This window comes from Sapajus apella, unplaced genomic scaffold (genome assembly GCF_009761245.1).
Source record: "Sapajus apella isolate SASKATOON/1434 unplaced genomic scaffold, GSC_monkey_1.0 scaffold50, whole genome shotgun sequence".
NCBI classification, from domain to species: domain Eukaryota; kingdom Metazoa; phylum Chordata; class Mammalia; order Primates; family Cebidae; genus Sapajus; species Sapajus apella.
The window spans coordinates 8436886-8459750 of record NW_022436990.1 but is presented as its reverse complement, the minus strand read 5'-3'; the positions used below and the strand labels follow the sequence as shown (position 1 = coordinate 8459750).

General features: G+C 43.7%; 1 protein-coding gene across 2 annotated transcripts; it reads right to left on the bottom strand.

Moving 5' to 3' along the window:
• Nucleotides 1-1603: 1603 nt before the first annotated feature.
• On the bottom strand, nucleotides 1604-22393 carry EAPP (E2F associated phosphoprotein). 2 transcript variants are annotated; one of them, XM_032242579.1, is made up of 6 exons: nucleotides 22195-22393; nucleotides 17814-17995; nucleotides 15488-15583; nucleotides 11480-11597; nucleotides 7266-7376; nucleotides 1604-2240 (listed from the first exon to the last, which is right to left on the bottom strand). In XM_032242579.1, exons 1-6 carry the CDS (start codon nucleotides 22266-22268, stop codon nucleotides 1964-1966), a joined length of 858 nt encoding a protein of 285 aa, XP_032098470.1. In that variant the 5' UTR covers nucleotides 22269-22393; the 3' UTR covers nucleotides 1604-1963. The 2 variants fall into 2 exon arrangements, with proteins under 2 accessions (XP_032098470.1, XP_032098471.1); XM_032242580.1 differs by lacking the exon at nucleotides 11480-11597.
• Nucleotides 22394-22865: the final 472 nt, after the last annotated feature.

Below are 22865 nucleotides of genomic sequence, written 5' to 3'. Positions count from 1 at the left end.
GTGAGACTCTGTCTCAAAAAAAAGAGAGAGGGTCTCAGTTTGTTGCCCAGGCTACAATGCAGTGGCATTCAGCCGTCGCCTTTCGAGCTCAAATGATCCTCCCACCTCAGCCTCCCAAGTAGCTGAGACTATAGGGACACACCACTACATTTAGCTAATTTTTAATTTTTTTTTGTAGAGACAGGGTCTTGCTATGTTGCCCAGGCTGGTCTTGAACTCCTGGGCTCAAGCGATCCTCCCCACTCAGCCTCCCAAAGTGCTGGAATTATAGTCATGAGCCACTGCACTCAGCCATATCATTCTTTTAGACTAAAAATCCACAGATGCCTACAATGCAATTTCCCCTCAAGCTGCCACTGATGATTTTTATATTAATACCTAAGAAATTGTATCTTGATTGTTTGCAACAGAAGTAATAGTAAGCACAAGAGGTGGCAGATTTTTTTTTTGAGATGGAGTCTCACTCTGTCACCCAGGTGGGAGTGCAGTGGCACAATCTCGGCTCACTGCAACCTCTGCCTCCCAGGTTCAAGTGATTCTCCTGCATCAGCCTCCTGAGAAGCTGTGACTACAGGTGCGTGCCACCATGTCCGGCTAATTTTTGTATATTTAGTAGAAGTGAGGTTTCACCATGTTGGCCAGGCTAGCCTCAAACTCCTGACCTCAAGTGATCTACCCACCTCAGTCTCCCGAAGTGCTGGGATTACAGGTGTGAGCCGCCACACCTGGCCAGAATTTTTAAGTCAAGTCAGAAGGGGAGGTTGCTTTCCATCACCATAAATTTCTATTTTAAAATGTGCTTTCATTAAGTTTAGAATACTAGTTAAGTGTACTCCTTTTCAGAGAAGGACCTTTATTACTTAAAGCATCTGACAGTACCTACTCCATGCAACAACAGGTGTGAGCTCCCTTTTTTGAGACGGGGTTTTCTCTTGTTACCCCGGCTGGAGTGCAATGGCGCGATCTCGGCTCACCGCAACCTCCGCCTCCTGGGTTCAGGCAATTCTCCTGCCTCAGCCTCCTGAGTAGCTGGGATTACAGGCACGCGCCACCATGCCCAGCTAATGTTTTTGTATTTTTAGTAGAGACGGGGTTTCACCATGTTGACCAGGATGGTCTCGATCTCTTGACCTCGTGATCCACCCGCCTCGGCCTCCCAAAGTGCTGGGATTACAGGCTTAAGCCACCGCGCCCGGCCGCAATTGTTTTTTTGTTGTTGTTGTTTTGAGACGAAGTCTCACTCTGTCACCCAGGCTGGAGAGCAGTGGCGCAATCTATGCTCACTGCACCCTCCAACTCCTGGGTTCAAGCGATTCTCCTGCCTCAGCCTCCCGAGTAGCTGGAATCACAGGCATGTACCACCACACCTGGTTGATTTTATATTTTTAGTAGAGACAGGGTTTCACCATGTTGGCCAGGCTGGTCTCGAACTCCTGAACTCAGGTGATCCACTCGCCATGACCTCCCAAAGTGCTGAGACTACAGGTGCCAGCCACGGCTGCCCACCTAGTCCATGCAATTGTAACAATTACTAAATATTGTCATTCCGTCATGTGGGGTGGGGGTGAATAAAGATACACCTTAGCAAAAACAATACAGACAATTCAGGAAACACCTTCCAGTTTAATTACATCAAAGCTATATCCAAAATAAAAATAACAGAAACAAAGATTGCTTATAACTCCAGAACATTTTAATTCTAAAGAGCTTTAATAAATAAAAAGCCTCATAGTTTCCAAATGTTCATCAAAAAGAGAATATCAGTCCCATCCATACGGGGGAAAATCAAAGAAAAAAAAAGGGAGAGGGTGAGAGATGAATGAAGGTTGACAACTATTCTCCTTTATAAAGAGAAAACACTGCTTCCTCAACGTCACTTAAGGATAGGAACAGGCAGGAGGAAAGTAACTGTCCAAATTTGCCTTATATATGGTATTGGGTAATTAAATGCCAATTGCGCTATTTAGGAATGGCTTGCTAAAACATTGAAAAAATGAAAGACTTCATCCTTGTCATAGACTGCCACTTCGGTGGAACATTCGGTGCACATGACTGGGTGATAGATTTCTTCCACATCTGTCTCTGCCTTCTCAGCAGCATCTTCCTGGTTAGACCTCATCTTCTTATGGCCCCGCCTTTTCTTCCTGTTCTCTGAGGCTTTATATCTTAGAACCTCCTCTTTGTTAATAAAACAATTCATCACAAACATTGCTCTATATTGAGTTTTGTACGATTCATGCCTAAAAGAAAAATGAAACGGAGAACTGGGGTGTATGTTCTATTTTAATAGTTTATCCATTCAGATAAAATTTGAGAACACAAAAAACTTACTGAAATACCAACCAAAGTAAAGACATAGGAACAAAACAGCAAGTTTAAAGAAATTTTAAACAGTTGTTTTAAGAATAATTAAAATAAGGCCGGGCGCGGTGGCTCACGCCTATAATCCCAGCACTTTGGGAGGCCGAGGCGGGTGGATCACAAGGTCAAGTGATCGAGACCATCCTGGTCAACATGGTGAAACCAGCTGGGCGCAGTGGCTCAAGCCTGTAATCCCAGCACTTTGGGAGGCCGAGGCGGGTGGATCACGAGGTCAAGAGATCGAGACCATCCTGGTCAACATGGTGAAACCCCATCTCTACTAAAAATACAAAAAATTAGCTGGGCATGGTGGTGCGTGCCTGTAATCCCAGCTACTCAGGAGGCTGAGGCAGGAGAATTGCCTGAACCCAGGAGGCGGAGGTTGCGGTGAGCCGAGACCGCGCCATTGCACTCCAGCCTGGGTAACATGAGTGAAACTCCGTCTCAAAAAAAAAAAAAAAAATTAAAAAAAAAAAAAGGTGAAACCCTGTCTCTGCTAAAATTACAAAAATTAGCTGGGCACGGTGGCGCGTGCCTATAGTCCCAGCTATTTGGGAGGCTGAGGCAGGAGAATTGCTTGAACCCGGGAGGCGGAGGTTGCGGTGAGCCAAGATCGCGCCATTGCACTCCAGCCGGGGTAAGAAGAGTGAAACTCTGTCTCAAAAAAAAAAAAAAGAATAATTACAATAGGCTGGGCACAGTGGCTCATGCCTGTAATCCCAGCACTTTGGGAGGCCGAGACGGGTGGATTACGAGGTCAGGAGATGGAGACCATCCTGGCCAACATGTGAAACCCCATCCCTAAAAAAAAATAATAATAATTAAAACTTGGGTGCAAGGTGGCTCATGCCTGTAATCCCAGCACTTTGGGAGGCCAAGGCAGACAGATCACCTGAGATAGGGAGTCAGAGACCAGCCTGACCAACATGGAGAAACCCCATCTCTACCAAAAATACAAAAAATTAGCCAGGTGTAGTAGCGTATGCCTGTAATCCCAGCTACTCGGGAGGCTGAGGCAGGAGAATCACTTGAACCTGGGAGGTGGAGGTTACAGTGAGCTGAGACTGTACAATTGCACTCCAGCGTGGGCAACAAGAGCAAAACTCCATCTCAAAAAAAAAAAAAAAAAAAAAAAACAAACTTGTGAACACAGCTCACTACAGACTTGAACTCTTAGCCTCAAGTGATCCTCCTGCCTCAGCCTCCCTACTAGCTGGGAATACAGGCACAAGCCACTGCACCTGGCAGAAGAAACTTTTTAGTATATAATAGTATAAAGAAGAAATGTATCCTCTTGTCTACTGCTTTTTGAAAGTAAGTTTTATCTCAAGGAAAAAAATCATTTACTCTTCAAACTCAGACAAAAGTCGTTGGAAACTTGCCAGGTAATGTGCAGTAATCTTTGACTACTGTCTTTTCACACTGTGGCCTGAGGCTCTGCCCTCTTCTCATTACAGATGGTGCCACTGTGGTCAACATTTTAGTAAAAGCTACATGTTTAAAGCTTAAGGAACTTCTGACTTTATAATGTCTACTCTCAGCTATTACACATTTAATTAGTCTAGTTTCGGGGTCCCCAAAGCCCAGGCTGCAGACCGGTACCAGTCTGTGGCCTGTTAGGAACTGGGCAGCACAGCAGGAGGTGAGCAGCAGGCAAGGGAGCATTACTGCCTGAGCTCTGCCTCCTGTTAGATCAGCAGCAGCATTGGATCCTCCTAACAGTATGAACCCTATGGTGAACTGCACATGTGAGGTATCTGGGTTGTGTGCTCCTTATGAGAATTGAACTAATGCTTGATGATCCAAGGTGGAACAGTTTCATTCCAAAACCATCCCCCTATGTTGTTCACCTCATATATGTAATTTTCCTACTAATTTTCCCACTTAGTAAGTTGTTCTTCTTTTTTTCCCCTTAGACCTCAAGGGACAAAAATACCTATCTGGCTAAAAACAATGAACTCACACTGTGCACTCATTAGCTCCAAATATTAATCTTTACCTTCACTATCACGATAACCACCTGGAATTAAGAATGTGTAAGTGGGCACTTCTCCAGGTAAACATATAATCTAACCTTTCAAAATATCCTGAAACAAAAATAGTTCTAGTTTCCTCTGTATGTACTTGCATGACTATATCTGTCTCAGATCTCTAAGAATCCCTTATCACATGTTAATGTATATTTTTCCCTTTCTCTGTATCTCTTGTGCATCAGAACAAATCATTTTTCTAAACTTTTTTTCCTTTTCTGCCCACCTCAGCCTCCAAAGTAGCTGCTGGGACTACAGCCATACGCCAACACACCCAACTAAGTATTTTTTGGTTTCCTAGAGACAGAGTCTCACTATGTTGCCCAGGCTGGTCTTGAACTCCTGGCCTCAAGCCATCCTCCCACCTTGGCCTCCCAAAGTACTGGGATTACAGATATAAGCCACTGTGCCCATGATTTTTTAAAAACTTATTTCAATCTCTTTGTTCCTGAACTGCCTGGGCTATCTTGGAGATGACTGAGTTTTCTTAAAACTGCTGTTTTGAATTCTTGGTCAGAGAGCTCACATATCACAGTGTTGTTGAGTTCAGTCACTGATTCCTTGTTTTATCCATTTGAAGAAATCATGGTTCCATTTGCTACTGTGTCTTGTGGAGGTACATCTATGTCTTTGTATTGAAGGATTAGTTATTTATTCCAGTCTTCTCTGCTTGGCTTGTTTTGGTTATTAGATATGTTTACCTAGAGATTCTTTGCAATTTGCAGGTTGATATTCTTTCTTTTTTACACTAGGTCACTGCTTCCTTGTTGGCACTAGATGGCACTTTAAGCCCTGGTTTGCCTTAGTTCTAGTAAACACTGAGAGTGCTGCCTGTCCCAAATGTGGGAGGTCCCAAAGAGGATAAGGATATCCCAGTAGGCTGGGAAGCCTGGCTAGGGGCTCACACCTCCACCCTGTGGAACAAACCTCCTATAATGTGGTGCTGCTGAACAGACACTCTGTTGGCATTTCCTTTGGCGGAGTTAGAGTGGAGTTTCCAGGGTTGCAGATGTAGTCCCACTTCCCGTCTTTGTCTCTGGCTATCCTCAGGAATATATGTTCCTTCAGGCACTCTCAGTGCTTCCTATGGGTTGAGGCAGGGACAGATCTCTCACCAGAGAACTCAAGAAGGGAAAGAAGCTGTTTGTTCACTTCACTCTCACTTTTTCTCATGTAAAGATCATGAGCTCGGAGGAATTTTTCTGCTCACTTGGTGCCAGGCAGCTTGTGGAGAATAAGAAGCAGATATGGAAGTCCAATTCTCTTACTGTCTGCTTTTTTTCACTTCTTTGTGGCCCTAGAAACTGTCTCCACCTTATATTTGAGATCTGGGATACTGGTGGGGATAGCTTCAGTGCTGTATAGTTGGTTTTGGTTTTCTGCAGGCGGAAGGAAAGCCAGTTTGCTTCTATGCTGCTATTTTGCACTAGAAAAGATACTTTTTTTGAGAGAGAGATGGGGAATCTCACCTCTGTTTGGTTGCCCAGGCTGCAGTGCAGTGGTGGTCCAGCCCACTGCAGCCTTGAACTCCTGGGCTCAAGCCATCCTCTCACCTCAGCCTACGGAGTAGCTGGGTCTATAGTCTACAACACTATACTCAGCTAATTTTTTGGTTTTTTATTTTTTGTAGAGACCAGGTATCACTGTGTCGCCTAGGCTGGTCTCAAACTCCTGGGCTCAAGTGATTGCCTCAGCCTCCCATAGTAGTGGGATGATAGGCATGAGTCACTGTGCCCAGCTTAAAAAGTATAAAAGCTACTTTTTTTTTTTTTTTTTCTGAGACAGAGTCTTACTCTGTCACCAGGGTGGAGTGCAGTGGTATGATCTCGGCTCACTGCAACCTCTATCTCCCAGGTGCAAGTGATTCTCCTGCCTCAGCCTCCTGAGCAGCTGGGACTACAGGCACGTGCCATCATGCCCAGCTAATTTTTTGTGTTTTTAGTAGAGACAGGGTTTCACCATGTTGGCCAGGATGGTCTCGATCTCTTGACCTCGTGATCCACCCGCCTCGGCCTCCCAAAGTGCTGGGATTACAGGCATGAGTCGCCACGCCCAGCATAAAAGCTACTCTTTTTTTTTTTTTTTTTTTTCCTTCTTTTTAAAGACAGGGTTTCACCATGTTGGTCAGGCTGGTCTTGAACTCCCAACCTGAGGTGATCTGCCTGCCTTGGCCTCCAAAGTGCTTGGATTATAGGCGTGAGCCACCATGCCTGACCTTTTTTTTGTTTTATAGAGATGGGGTTTCACCTTGTTGGTCAGGGTGATTTCGAACTCCTAACCTCAGGTGATCCACCCACCTCGGCCTCCCAAAGTGCTGGGATTACAGGTGTAAGCCACCATGCGTGGCCAAAGCTACTCTTAATAGAACTATATATAACCAAAATTCATTTTATAAAGATTAGTCACATAGCACCAAGAATATAAATACAGAACCTTATCAGAATTCCCGAGTACCACAAAAGTCTGTTTCTGGGCAGGGCGCGGTGGCTCACGCCAGTAATCCTAGCACTTTGGGAGGCCAAGGTGGGCGGATCACTTGAGGTCAGGAGTTCAAGACCAGCCTGGCCGACATGGTGAGACTCCTGTCTCTACTAAAAATACAAAAATTAGCTAGGTGTGGTGGCAGCCGCCTAAAATTCCAGCTACTTGGGAGGCTGAGGCAGGAGACTCACCTGAACCCACAAGGCAGAGGTTGCAGTGAGGTATTATAACACTGCAAACCAACTTGGAAAACATAAAAAAAAAAAAAAAAAAAAAAAAAAAGGTCTGTTTCTGATTTAAACAAAATGTGTGTCTGTTTCTGATTTAAACAAAATGTGTGTGTGTGTGTGTGTGTGTGTGTGTGTGTGTGTGTGTGTGTCCTTCATCCATTACCTTTGGCAATCAAGGCACAGTGTGGTCATGCAGGCAGGACAATTCAAGACAGCGTCACTATTTGGAACAGGTTGTTGTTGATGTGACCTCTGTCGTCCCAAACCATGGTAACTAGAACAGAAGAAGAAAGTGGAAGAAACACATATTAAAACCAGATAGTGGTTTCTAGTGTCATTTTCCAATAAAAAGAACCAGTCCCCTTCAGAGAAATGGCTAATTCTAGGAATGAGAAATACAAGATGAACCTGGAGCATCTTTTAGTGCCAGAAAGGAAGGACATATTCAAGAAAACAAAAACCAAACAATGAGGTGGTTATGACAAAGGGAAACAGGAGCCAACTAAAAGAGTCACCAACTGCCAAAGCTGAAACAAACTGAGCAACAAAATAAAGTAGGATTGGATTACAACCCAAAGTATAAAATAAATGCCCAAGAGGCTGGGCGCGGTGGCTCAAGCCTGTAATCCCAGCACTTTGGGAGGCCGAGGCGGGTGGATCACGAGGTCGAGAGATCGAGACCATCCTGGTCAACATGGTGAAACCCCGTCTCTACTAAAAATACAAAAAATTAGCTGGGCATGGTGGTGTGTGCCTGTAATCCCAGCTACTCAGGAGGCTGAGGCAGGAGAATTGCCTGAACCCAGGGGGCGGAGGTTGCGGTGAGCCGAGATCGTGCCATTGCACTCCAGCCTGGGTAACATGAGTGAAACTCCGTCTCAAAAAAAATAAATAAATAAAATAAATAAATAAATAAATAAATGCCCAAGAGTCCGTGCTAGTATAAATGTATTGAATACATAAATAAATGGGGGAGAACAAATAAATCCCCACACAGAATTCTAAATGATCTATAAAGATGCTCTTCTCTCACAGTGGTGGAGTGTAACTCCCTAGTCCTTAAGTTTGGGTTGGACACAGTGACTTCCTTCCAAAGAGCACAGTATGGTAGCGTGGTAAAAGACTAACTTCATAGTAGAGAAAGCCAACACTGGTCAGCAAGGTGATCAAGGCCAACAGCAACACAAAAAACTCATGCTGGTAGTATGTACTCTTGAAATAATGTAATGAAAATGGCTCTGTACTTCTACATTCTTCCTCATAAAAATCCATAATCCCATCCTAATTATGTGAAAAAACATCAGACAAATTCCCACAGAGGGCCTCCTACATATACCTGACTAGTGCTCCTCAAAGTACATAAGGGCACTGAAAACAACGGAAGTCTAAGAAACTGACATAGTCAAGAAAAGCCTGTAGAGACATGATAACTAAATGTAATGTAGTATTCTACATGGGATCCTCAAACAGAAAACAAACATTACATAAAAACTAAGGAATTTTTTTAAATTATGGACTTTGATTAATAATAATGTATCAATATTAGTCCATTAATTGTGACAAATGTACCAAAAATAAAAGTTCATGAATTTTTTAAAAACAGTATAGCTACATTTAAAAAAGAAGCATACAGCCAGACATGGTGGCACACCTCTGTAATCCCAGGCCAAGGTAGGCAGATCACTTGAGCCTAGGAGTTTGAGACCAGCCTAGGCAATATGGTGAAATCCTGTCTCTATATAAAATTTTTTTTAATAAAATGAAAATAAAAATAAACAATCACACACCGGGCATGGTGGCTCACACCTATAATCCCAGACCTAAAGGAGGCCAAGGCAGGATGGGATTGCTTAAGCCCAAGAGTTTAAGACCAGCCTGGGCAACATAGCAAGACCTCACGTCTATTAAAAATTAAATTAGAGGCCAGACACAGTGGCTCACGCCTGTAATCCCAGCACTTTGGGAGGCCGAGGCGGGTGGACAACCTGAGGTCAGGAGTTCGAAACTAGCCCGACCAACATAGCGAAACCTCGTCTCTACTAAAAATATAAAAAATTAGCCAGGCGTGGTGGCGGGCGCCTGTAATCCCAGCTGCTCGGGAGGCTGAGGCAGGAGAATCCCTTGAACCCGGGAGGTAGAGGTTGCAGTAAGCTGAGATCACACCACTGCACTCCAGACTGGGCAAGAGTGAAAACTTTATCTCAAAAAAAAACAAAAAAAAAAGTGGCCAGGCACCACAGCTCACACCTGTAATGCCAGCACAGGAGGCGAAGACAGGAGGATCAACTAAGGCCAGGAGTTCAAGATCAGCTTGGGCAACACAGCAAGACTTCACTAGTAAAATGCATTTTTTAAATTAGCCACGAGGTGTGTGCCTATAGTCCCAACTACTCAGGAGGCTGAGGTGGGAGGAGTGCTTGAACCCATGAGGCAGTGTGTGCCTACAGTCCCAGCTACTCAGGAAGCTGAAGAAAGAGGATGCTTGAGCCCAGAAGTTTGAGGCTACAGTGAGCTATAACTGCACCACTGCACTCCAGCCATTGCGTCTCTTAAAAAAAGGTGGGGCGAAGGGTGTAGAAACAACATAAAAATCCCTCAGTGGATGAATGGATAAACAAATTGCGGCATATACATACATGGGATACTATTCGGCCATAAAAAGTAAAGTACTGACATATGCTAAAATGTAGATGAACCTCAAAAGCACTATGCCCAGTGAAAAAAGCCAGATACAAAAGGCTACATACTATATAATATCCCATTCATTCTGTATGAGGTGATTCTTTGGGTATAAAAAAGAAAAAAGCAATCCCATTCATATGAAATATCTAAAATAAGCAGATCCACAGAGACAATGCACAGATCAGTGGCTGCCAGGGGCTGAGGGGAAGCATAGGGAAACTACCTAACAGTACAGGGTTTTCTTTTGGGATGATGAAAATGGTTGAAACTAAATAAAAGTAGTGGCTGTACAACATTGTGAATGGTATTAAATGCCACTAAATTTTTCACTTTTAACGTGGGTAATTTTATTATTTAATTTCATCTCAAAATTTTTAACTGCTCCTTGCAGAGCAGGGCTACCCCATAAGTAGTGTACACAGAGTAGCCTCATCTCAATTTTTTTTGTTTTTGTTGAGACAGTCTCACTCAGTCATCCAGGCTGGAGTACAGTGGTACAATATCAGCTTAATGCAACCTTCACCTCCTGGGTTCTAACGATCCTTGTGGCTCCCAAGTAGCTGGAATTACAGGCACACGATACCACCCCCAGCTAATTTTTGTATTTTTAGTAGAGAAGGGGTTTTGCCATGTTGGCCAGGCTGGTCTTGAACTCCTGATCTTAAGTGATCGCCCGCCTTGGCCTTGCAAAGTGCTGAGATTACAGGCATGAGCCACCAGGCCTGGCTTCGTCTTAATTTTTAAAGATTGAATTTGTAAGTAGTTAAAAAAAATCATTTGAGTGCTAAATCCACGAAAACTTTTTTGAGACAGGGTTTCACTCTGTCGCCCAGACTGGAGTACAGTGGCGTGATCTTGGCACTTCCACCTCCAAGATTAAAGCGATTCTCCCACCTCAGCCTCCTGAGCAGCTGGAATTATAGGTGTGCGCCACCACAGCTCCACTAATTTTTATATTTTTAGTAGAGAGGGGGGTTTTCACCATATTCACGAGGCTGGTCTCAAACTCCCAACCTCAGGTGATTTGTCTGCCTCAGCCTCCCAAAGTGCTGGAATTACAGGGATGAGTCACCGACCCAGCTCATGCACATGACTCTTAATCTCAAAATAATTTAAAAACTACATCTGAGGCTGGGCACAGTGGCTCACGCCTGTAATCCCAGCACTTTGGGAGGCTGAGGCGGGCAGATCATGAGGTCAGGAGTTCAAGACCAGCCTGGCCAGTATGATGAAACCCTGTCTCTACTAAAAACACAAAAATTAGCTGGGCATGGTGGTGTATGCCTGTAGTCCCAGCTACTTAGAAGGTGGAGGCAGAAGAATCTATTGAACCCAGGAGGTGGAGGTTGCGGTGAGCCGAAATTGCACTACTGCACTCCACCCTGGGCAAGAGAGCAAGACTCTGTTTCACAAAAAATAAAAAATAAAAATAAACTGCATCTGAAAAAAAAAAGTCAAGTTTTTCTTGAATGGAGAGACTGACTTAGCCTGAATTCAACAAGTTTTTAAAAAACCAACTGACTAAAATTTGCCAGTTATTTTAGAAATAAACTATTCAGCAGTTTTTTCCTCAAACTTTTTTATTTGTGTGTGTTTGTGTAAACACATACGCATACATTCAAAATGTGAATGCAGTGGAAATAATCTTTCAATCATTTTTTTCTAAAGATTTTGATTATGAATTTAAGTTCTTACCCCCTTCTCTGTGCATCAACCCAGGCCTGATCTCTGTTATCTTTTTCAGGATCATATAGTAATTCATCATTTGTTGGAATCTTGTGTTGTTTCTTCTTTTTTTTCTTGGTCACCTGTACTAATTTTGAAAATGTTAGGATATGGCTAAGAATCACATCTCAAGTTCATACTTCTTTAAAAGTCTCATTTCCCAAGTTATACATTTATTTATTTTCCTTAAAAAGTTAAAAAAAGGTGCTTAATGATGGGGAAGATTAAAAAAAAAAAAAAAGGAAAAACGTTAAAAAAGGGACGGACATAGTGGCTCATGCCTATAATCCTAGCACTTTCAGAGGCCAAGGTGGGTGGATCACCTAAGGTCAGGAGTTTGAGAACAGCCTGGCCAATATAGTGAAACTCCATTTCTACTAAAAGTACAAAATTAAGGCCAGATGCAGTGGCTCACACCTGTAATCCCAGCACTTTGGGAGGCCCAGGTGGGCAGATGACCTGAGGTCAGGAGTTCAAGACCAGCCTGGCCAACACAGTGAAACCCTGTCTTTATTATAAAAATTAGCTGGGCATGGTAGTGGGCATCTATAATCCCAGCTACTTGGGAGGCAGAGGCAGGAGAATCACTTGAACCCAAGAGGTAGAGGTTGCAGTGAGCCAAGATCGTGCCACTGCACTCCAGCCTGGGCAACAAGAGTGAGACTATGTCTAAAAGAAAAAAAAAATACAAAATTAGCCAGATGTGGTGGCAGGTACCTAATCCCAGCTGCTCGGGAGGCAGAGGCAGGAAAATCTCTTGAACATGGATGGGAGTGGGGGGCGACGGTGGTTGCAGTGAGCTGAGATGGCACCATTTCACTCTAGCCTCTGTGAAAGAGTAAAAACTCTGTCTCAAAAAAAAAAGTTAAAAAAGACCCTTCATCCAAACAAATGCTTGTCCAGGTGAGGTGCGGTAGCTCACACTGTAATCCTAGAACTTTGAGAGGCTGAGACTAGAGGCTCACTTGAGAGCAGGAGTTCAAGACCAGCGTGGCCAACATAATGAGACCCCATCCCTACACAAATAAAAATTAAAAATTAGCCAGACACACCTGTAGTCCTAGCTAATAGGGAATCTGAGCTAGGAGGATGAGGATGCAGTGAGCTATAGCAGTCTGAGGAGTCTGAGGATGCAGTGAGCTATAATTGCACCATTGCATTGCTGGAGCCTGGGTGATAGAGTGAGACCTATCTCTAAAGAAGTAACAAGTTGACAAAAATTTTAAAAATAAAGTTCTTCTCCAACTAATAAGACATTAAAATGAAAATGACAGAGGAGGCAAAAATTGTTTCTTTACCAAAAGCTGGTATCTCAAGGACTAAGTTCAAACAATGAGAATTCAGTCTCAAAAGAGCCACTAAAAGCAAGCCAAGAATAGAAGCTGGCTGGGAGCGGTGGCTCACGCCTATAATCCCAGCACTCTGGGAGGCTGTGGAGGGTGTATCACCTGAGGTCAGGAGTTCAAGACCAGCCTGACCAACATGGTGAAACCCTGTCTTTAAAAAACAAAAATGAATAGAAACTATTTTTGATGGATGAATTCTCCACACATTCTTATATATAAAATGCTACTGAAATCAGAAAAAAAATATTTCAAAAGTGAACTGAAAAAACAAACTATGTGGTCAGGCACAGTGGCTCACATCTGCAATTCCAACACTTTGGGATGCAGAGGCAGGAGGATTGCTTGAAGCCAGGAATTCGAGACCAGCCTTATGTAACAAAGCAAGACCCTGTCTCAAAAAAAAAAAAAAAAAAAAAAACCTAAAACAAAAAGAAAAGAAAAGAAAGGAAGAGAGGAAAAATGAAAGAAAATAGAAAAAAAAAACCTATGGCATCTATATACACTAGACTTTTTGTTGTTGTTTTTTTGAGACTGAGTTTCACTCTGCTGCCCAGGCTGGAGTGCAGTGGAGCGATCTTGGCTCACCGCAACCTCCACCTCCCAGGTTTAAGTGATTCTCTGCTGCAGCGTCCCAAGTAGCTGGGATTACAGGCACCTGCAACCATGCCTGGCTAGTTTTTGTGTTTTCAGTAGAGATCAGGTTTCACCATCTTGGCCAGGCTGGTCTTGAACTCTTGACCTCATGATCCACCCACCTCAGAGTCCCAAAGTACTGGGATTATAGGTGTGAGCCACCTCGCCCGGACCTACACTAGACATTTTTTTTTTTTTTTTTGGATACGGAGTTTCGCTCCTGTTGCCGAAGCTTGGGTGCTATGGCTTGATCTCGGCTCACTGTAACCTCTGCTTCCCGGGTTCAAGTGATTCTCCTGCCTCAGCCTCCCAAGTAGCTGAGATTACAGGTGCATACCACCAGGCCCAGCTAATTTTTTTATTTTTAGTAGAATCGGGGTTTCATCATGTTAGCCAAGCTGGTCTTGAACTCCTGACCTCAGGTAATCCGCCTGCCTCAGCCTCCCAAAGTGCTGGGATTACAGGCGTGAGCCACCACACTCAACCTAGACTTTTTAAACGTATTCTAGCAGGCCTGTAGTGGTGGCTCATACCTGTAATCCCAGAACTTTGATAGGCCAAAGTGGGCAGACATCCTGAGGTCAGGAGTTCGAAAGCAGCCTGGCCAACATGCAAAACCCCATCTCTACTAAAAATACAAAGAGTAGCTGGGTATGGTGGCATGCACCTGTAGTCCCAGCTACTTGGGAGGCTGAAGCACCAGAATTGCTTGAACCCAGAAGGCAGAGGCTATAGTGAGCTAAGATTTTGTCACTGTTTTCCAGTTCGGGTGACAGAGTGAGACTCTGCCTAAAAATATATATAAATAAAGACATATATTTTAGCAGGTCAATATTTAAGTAATAATGCACAAAAGTATAATATTGTTCTTTACCACAAAAATTTGTTATTTGAATATTTCAGTGTAATTACTCATATAATTAGTTGTAGCTCTTATCATGTTCAACTTTGCTCAAATTTTATAAAAATTCAATTTTGAAGCACACAGAGGCTGACTGAAAGCAATACTTTATGAAAAATTCTGCAGGAGGAGGCCAGGCACAGTGGGTCACACCTGTAATCCCAACACTTTGGGAGGTTGAGGCAGGCGGATCACCTGAGATTGGGAGTTTGAGACCAGCCTGGCTAACAAGGTGAAACCCAGTTTCTACTAAAAATACAAAAAATTAGCCAGGCATGGTGGCACATGCCTATAATCCCAGCTACTCAGGAGGCTGAGGCAGGAGAATCGCTTCAACCCAGATGGCAAAGGTTGCAGTGAGCTGAGATTGCACCAACACACTCCAGCGTGGGCAACAAGAGCGAAACTCCATCTCAAAAGAAAAAATAAGAAAAACTTCTGCAGGAGGATTAAACATAGAAAGTACTTGCAGTCATGAAAACAAATATTGCTGCTATAGAGAACATAAAGGGAGAGGCGACAAGACCCCTGCGGAGCGGAGGTATTAAGTTGGGAAACTCTCTCTCACTCCCTAGGTACACCCAAGCAGCACCACTGTTGGTGCCATGTTCTCAAATGCCTGCATCCCCAGCTTTTCTCATTAACCACTCCTGCTTTTGTTTTCACATCAATGGCATACAATTTCTTTTTTTTTTTTTTTTTGATACAGAGTCTCACTCTGTCTCCCAGGCTGCTGGAGTGCAGTGTGGGAGATCTTGGCTCACTGTAACCTCTGCCTCCCAGGTAAAGCGATTCTCCTGCCCCAGACTCCCAAGTAGCTGGGACTACAGGCATGCACCACCACACCTGGCTTAATATTTGTATTTTCAGTAGAGACGGAGTTTTGCCAAGTTGGCTAGGCTGGTCTTGGAACTCCTAACCTCAGGTGATCCACCCACCTCGGCCTCCCAAAGTGCTGGGATTACAGGCGTGGGCCACCATGCCTGGCCGCAATTTCTTAAAAGACCAAACTAGGAAGGAAATCCTAACATTCAATAATTGTTAGGTAAACCTTTTTAATAAAATGTAACTGCTAAACCTGGTAAATAGGTTACTCACCTGCTTTGTCTTCATCCTCAGAATCAGAATCAAAATATATATCATCATAGTATCTTGCTGGAGCTGTTGCAACTTTTCCATTTCCTGAGGAAGATCCTAATCAAAGCAGATGTAAAGTTTACATACTAAACCATACATAATTCACAAGACAAAAAACTCCATATATTCTTCCATCACCTCAAAGCAATATCAACTCATTCATAATATCATTTGATGGTGAAATATTTTCACGTCAATGACTCACTTGATGTCTATGTCCTATGCAGGCACAGAGAACTGGCCCTGCTTAAAATGTTCCAAATCTTGAGAAAATTCTTCGCTCTCCCTTCCCACAAATCTCATTAAATAAAATAGCCATATTTTCAGATTGCCAGCACGCATATCTCTACCTTTCAGTCATGCAGTATACTGTGCAGAACAAAGAACAAACATTTTGTTCTAAAAACACTAGGAGAAAAAAGATAAGAGCTGGGCACAGTGGCTCATGCCTGTAATCCCAGCACATTGGGAGGCCAAGGTGGGTGGATCCAAGGTCAGGAGACCAAGACCATTCTGGCTAACATGGTGAAACCCTGTCTCTACTAAAAATACAAAAAAATAACTGGGCGTGGTGGCACGCGCCTGTAGTCCTAGCTACTGGGGAGGCTGAAGCAGGAGAAACACTTGAACCTGGGAGGCAGAGGTTGCAGTGAGTCAAGATGGTGCCACTGCACTCCAGCCTGGGCGACAGAGTCAGACTCCGTCTCAAAAAAAAAAACAAAAGGATAAGAACCCTACTAAGAACCCTATAGGAAGGCAAGAGAAATGAGTCAAGGACAGTCTTCTCCTCACTTGTGCCCAGATGTCATCATATGCCTACATCCCTAATTCCTCTTAATTAGCACCTGATTTAGCTTTTATTATATTATTACATGCTTTCAGTTCTTTCTAGTTAATTCATAGCGTTATCAACTGAAAATCAATGCTGCCGAAGAGTCCTACTTTCTTCTTTTTTTGAGATGGAGTCTCACTCAGCTCACTGCAACCTCTGCACCGCCCCCTCACCCCCGATTCAAGAGATTCTCTTGCCTCAGCCTACCAAGTAGCTGGGATTACAGGCGCCTGCCATTGTGCCTGCCTAATTTTTTGTATTTTTAGTAGAGGCAGGGTTTCACCATGTTGGTCAGGCTGGCCTTGAACTCCTAACATTGTGATCCACCTGCCTCAGCCTCCCAAAGTGCTAGGATTACAGGTGTGAGCCACTGTGCCAGGACAGAGTCCTACTTTCACAGTTTTCAGGTCAGGTACACTTTACATAAAGACCAAGTATCAAAATGAAGTATGTTTCATTACTTAGTAAATGAGACAGGAATCTGTGGTGATACATGATGAAAACTGCCACATTTTAGTGCCATCTAACCCTAAAAATACTTCTGTAAGTTTGTGTGTCTTTTTTTATTAACCCTAGAGTAAAAACTGCAAAATAAAATTAACCAAGTAAACAGTACTAACTAATCTCTTTCCAAGAGCACAAGACAGTTCTCTGTAGTCATCAAAGTAAACTCCAGGCCAGGCACAGTAGCTCACACCTGTAATCCCAGCACTTTGGGAGGCCAAGGCAGGAAGATCACTTGAGCCAGGAGTTTAAGGCCAGCCTGGACAACATAGTTCAGACCCTGTCTTTATAATTTTTTTTTTTTGAGATTGAGTCTCGCTCTGTCACACAGGCTGGAGTGCAGTGGTGCAATCTCAGCTCACTGCAACCTCCATCTCCCGGGTTCAAGTGATTCTCCTGCCTCAGCCTCCCCAGTAGCTGGGACCACAGGTGCGTGCCACCAAGCCCAGCTAATTTTTTATATTTTTAGTAGAGACGGGGTTTCACCATGTTGGCCAGGCTGGTTTTGAACTCCTGACCTCAAGAGATCCACCTACCTCAACCTCTCAAAGTGCTGGGATTACAGACATGAGCCACCATGCCTGGCCACTAATTTTTTTTTTTTAATTAGCTGGGCACAGTGGTACATGCCTGTGATTTCAGTTATTCAGGAGGCTGAGGTGGGAAGGATCATTTGAGCCCAGGAGTTTTAGGCTGCAGTGAGCTATGATTACACCACTCTACTCCAGCCTGGGTGGCAGAATGAATCTAAAATAATAAATAAATCAGTAACTTTTTTTTTAATGAGAAAAAGAAGACTAGCTCAGACTGCTAAATACATTTACTCTTTCGTTCAATAAATATTTATTGAACACCTACTAAAAGTGCTGGGAACACAGAAGAGCACAAATAAGGTTCCCGCCCTTATGGAGCTTACAAAAATATATATATATAATTGAACAAAAAGTTTACCAGTTCCCAGAGAGGATAACTTGTCCTCCATTGTTTTCATGGTAGAATTTAATTCAGCTTCCATTTCCTTTTCAAATTCATCTTCACTAGATGATTCACTTTCTCCAGTAAGACATTCTCTGATGAGTTTTCGTTTTTGGTCAGGAGTTCCATGTAAAAGCACATCCACTTCATCTTCAGAGCTAGCATACATTTAAATCAAAAAGAATATGAATATTTTAAAATTAAAATAATTTAAAACTCTCAGTATCTTCCTGTCGAACAACAATTTTAAGTTTTACACGGTTGCACTTGATGTATATTACATATTGCTATTTTCAACAGGCTACTTCTGCATATTTCTAATCTTTTTTTAATTTTTATTTATTTTTAAATTTTGGAGATGGAATCTCACTCTGTCACCCAGGTTGGAATGCAGTGCCATGATCTCAGCTCACTGCAACCTCCACCTCCCCAGTTCAAGTGAGCCTCCAACCTCAGCTACCCCAGTAGCTGGGACTACAGGCACATGCCACCATGCCCAGCTTTTTTTTTTTTTTTTTTTTAATTTTGTAGAGATGGGGTTTCACCATGTTACCTAGACTGTTTTTTGTTTGTTTGTTTTGAGATAGAGTCTCACTCTCGTCACTGAAGCTATAGTGCAGTGGCATGATCTCGGCTCAATGCAACCTCCGCCTCCTGGGTTCAAGTGATTCTCCTGTCTCAGCCTCCCAAGTAGCTGGGATTACAGGATTCAGACACTCCATTGCAAAAAATAAACAGATAGATAGATAGACAGATAGATAGACAGATAGACAGACAGACAGACAGATACTCTGGTTGTGATATTACACTATAGTTTTGTAGTATGTTAACACTGGAGGAAACTGGGGAAAGGATACACAGGATATCTCTGTATTATTTCTCTTATTCTTTAAGTTGGGGACGTCACTGTGTTGCCCAAGCTGGAGTACAGTGGTGCCATCTTGGCTCATTGAAACCTCCGTCTCCCAGGCTCAAGTCACCCAACCGCCTCAGCCTCCCAAGTAGCTAGGACCACAGGTATGCACCACCATTCTCAGTTAATTTCTTATGTTTCTGGTAGAGACAGGATTTCACCACATTGCTAAGGCTGGTCTTGAACTCTTGAGCTCAAGTGAGTCTCCTGCCTCAGCCTCCCAAAGTGCTGGGCTTACAGGGTGAGCCACTGCACCAGGCCTGTATTATTTCTTATAACTGAATGTGAATCTACAAAAACCTCAAAATAAAATGTTTAACTTAAAGAAATGGAATCACAAAGCAAGCGTTATTTTTTCTGCCAATTTTTTTCAATCCTTGTGATTATTTCAAGCAAAGTCTCAGTTTTCAGCACTGCTGGGAAAGGCAATAATGCATCATGGATCCTGGACATGCAAGTTAAGTATGCCAAGAATGCACGGTTCTGACCACTGTTCCTCCAGCCATTTCTCAGAATTGTGTTTGCAGCGAAAAACCTTGAGAAATGAGATAATGTCTCCTTCCAGAACAAAGAGCAGGTATATTTATTGTCTGCTATGAAAGAGGTGGATTCTCCAAGCTGAAGTATTCTTTAGCCACAATGCTAAACCACTGAACGTGCAGCATTCTTCTAGGACCCCCAGCGTAATACCTGCAGGTCTGCGAAGCAAAAGCAAGCCACAAACATGATGCTCATGCTGCTTGCTGTGCTATGTGTAGTATGTGTAGTCTTATCTTTGACCCAGGGGTCTCATGTCTTCAGTTAGCTTCTGTGAAACAGTGACAAGCTACAATTTATTAGCTTAGAAATTGCGTAAAATTAAATCCTGACAGACACCTAACACTAATCTCCCTTTTTAAAATAATAAGCATATGTCTTAGAGCCTTCAGCAGGCAATACTGTCAGATAACATTGTTTTGTTTTTATAATATTCATCTTTACAGTTACCTTACCAGTGGCAACTGTCTCAAGATTATAAAGCTTCCTTAAAGAAATGTTACAACATGCCAGACTCCGTGGCTCAAACCTCTAATCCCAGCATTTTGGGAAGTCGAGGTAGGTAGATCGCCTGAGGTCAGGAGTTTGAGACCAGTCTGGCCAACATGTTGAAACCCAATCTCTACTAAAAATACAAAAAATAAGCCGGGTGTGGTAGCACATGCCCACAATCCCAGCTACCCAGAAGGCTGAGGCAGGAGAATCACTGGAACCCAGGAGGCAGAGGCTACAGTGAGCCAAGATCCCGCCACTGTACTCCAGCCTGGGCAACAGAGTGATACTCAGTCTCTAAATAAATAAAAAAATGAGACACGTGTGTGTGTGTGTGTGTGTGTGTGTCCTTTCACAGACAGGACCCATAACTGAAACTCTTTTTCACAGGGAATCCTGGTATACATCGTCACTCCTCACCAAAGAAATCTTAATAGCAGTCTGATTTCCTATGCATCCAATGTCTCCCATGACAATATGAGGAAATATTGTTCTTCTAATTTTTTTTTAAGAAATAAGATCTCACTATTTTGCCCAGGCTGTTCCTTTACTACTAAGGCTCAAGAGATTCTCCTACCTCAGCCTCCCAAAGTCCTGGGACTACAGGCATGGGCCACCACGCCCAGCCAAGGTTGTTAATGAAGGCATGGCTTCACATAAAGCTTCTTTGAACAGAATGAATGTTTTAAGCTTTAAGACTAGGATCTGGCCAGGCACAGTGGCTCATGCCTGCAATCCCAACACACTGGGAGGCTGAGGCAGGCAGATCACCTGAAGTCGGGAGTTCGACATCAGCCCGACCAACATGGAGAAACTCCGTCTTTACTAAAAATACAAAATTAGCTGGGCATGGTGGCACATGCCTGTAATACCAGCTACTCAGGAGGCTGAGGTAGGATCATCGCTTGAACCCAGGAGGCAGAGGTTTCGGTGAGCCCAGAACATACCACTGCACTCCAGCCTGGGCAAAAAGAGTGAAACTTTGTCTCCAAAAAAAAAAAAAAAAAAAAAAATAGAATCTGCTGGCAGCTTAAGAAATAACTAGGGCCAGGCGCCATAGCTCACGCCTGTAATCCCAGTACTTTGGGAGGCCAAGGTGGGCGGATCACGAGGTCAGGAGTTCAAGACAAGCCTGACCAAAATGGAGAAACCCCATCTCTACTAAATACAGAAATTAGCCAGGTATGGTGGTGCACACCTGTAATCCTAGCTACTCAGGAGGCTGAGACAGGGAAATCACTTGAACCCAGGAGGCGGAGATTGCAGTGAGCTGAGATTGTGCCACTGTACTCCAGCTTGGGCAACAGAGCAGACTCCGTTTCAAAAAAAAAAAAAAAGAAATAACTAGGCCAGGCGCAGTGACTCACACCTGTAATTCCAGCACTGTGGGAGGCCAAGGCAGGCAGATCAGGAGGTCGGGAGTTCAAGGCCCCAATGACCAACATGGTGAAACCCTGTCTCTACTAAAAATACAAAAGTTAGCCAGGGGTGGTGGTGCATGCCTGTAATCCTAGCTACCCAGGAGGCTGAGGCAGGAGAATCGCTTGAACCCAGGAGGGGAAGGCCATGATCTCGCCACTACACTCCAGCCTGGGTGACGGAATGACACTTTTTCCCCAAAAAAAAAAAAAAAAAAAAAAAAGGAAAGAAAGAAAAAGAAATAACTAAATTGGTGTGGAAATCTCTTGGCAACATACCTTCAAGTTTCCCTGTAGAATAAATCGCACCCTTCTAGAAATTCCACAAACTTTCGTCTGTGCCTGTCTCAGGTCAATATTTTCTACAATGCTCTTCAAGATACCTACTTTACCTTATTACCCTTATCATACTGTAAGGCTCTGGAAGACAAGGACCTTATGATTTACCTCTGTAGCTAGAAAAAAAAAAAAAAACAGTCCCCCGGGAGGGAAAAAAAAAAAAAAAAAAAAAAGTCCTGTTCAATATTCCCTTATTTCTGTTTATGGCAGTTTAGTCAAGATGGACACTTCACATTAAGTCCTATGAGCCTCACAATAAATTTACATGTGTTATGCTATCTTATATGGCTTGTACAACTATAGGTTATTATAGCTCCATTTTACAGGTAAGTAACATAAGATAAGTGACCTGCCTTCGGTCACTCTGCTGCCAAGCAGTAGACGCAAGTTTCGAACTCGTTGCTTTTGAAGATTTACAAGCGGTCCCCCGAGATTCCGTAATCTCTCTCTTTCTACAGACAAGGCGGCCCCGCCTCCCTGGGAGCTGCGCGACCCCATCAGGAAAGCCCTTTGGCCCCGCACAAGTGACAGTGATGTACGACAGGCTCCCGAACCGCTAGGCCGAGGGTCTGCATAGGCTCGGCAGGCGCAACGAGTGGAGGCGACCAAGCCAGGCCTCCGCCCGAAGCCTTGGGTGCCAGGACAAGGCAGGGCCCACCTGCTCAAAGCCGGCTCCTCGTCACTAGGCTCCTCAATCGCGTAAGGATCGTAGTCATCCGGCAGTCGGCTCATGGTGGCCTGCAGCGGCCTACACCGTCCACTGCGATGTGCAGCGTCTGTGTTTACTCTGCAAGTCGCGTCCCTAAAGCGTCCCGACGCCACTTCCGCCTGCACTTCCGAGTTCCCCTTGCGCGCCTGCGCAGACGACAGAAGCGAAGGGTCAGGTAGAAGGTGGGGAAGAGGCGGGGCTCATGCCTGTGATACCAGCACTGTGGGAGACCAAGGTAGGAAAATCACTTGAGGCCAGGAGTTCAAGACAATCGTAGGCAACAAAATGACACTATGTCTACAAAAGTTTAAAACATTAGCTAGGCAGGGAGGCTGATGCAGGAGGATTGCTTGAGCCCAGGAGTTCAAAGGTGCAGTGAGCTGTGATTGCCATCGCATACTCTTGCCTGGACAACAGAGTAAAACCTTTTTAAAAAAATGTTAACACGACCCCGCTCTCCCATCACCCTCCCCTGCCCTCCCCAGCAAAAATAAAATAATAATAATAAAAATGTTAACACAAATATCTAAAAACCACTGAAAAATTAGTGGATCACATAACCCAAATTCCATTTTAATTTGTGAATTGGATATTATACACAAAATTCCCACCTCATCACT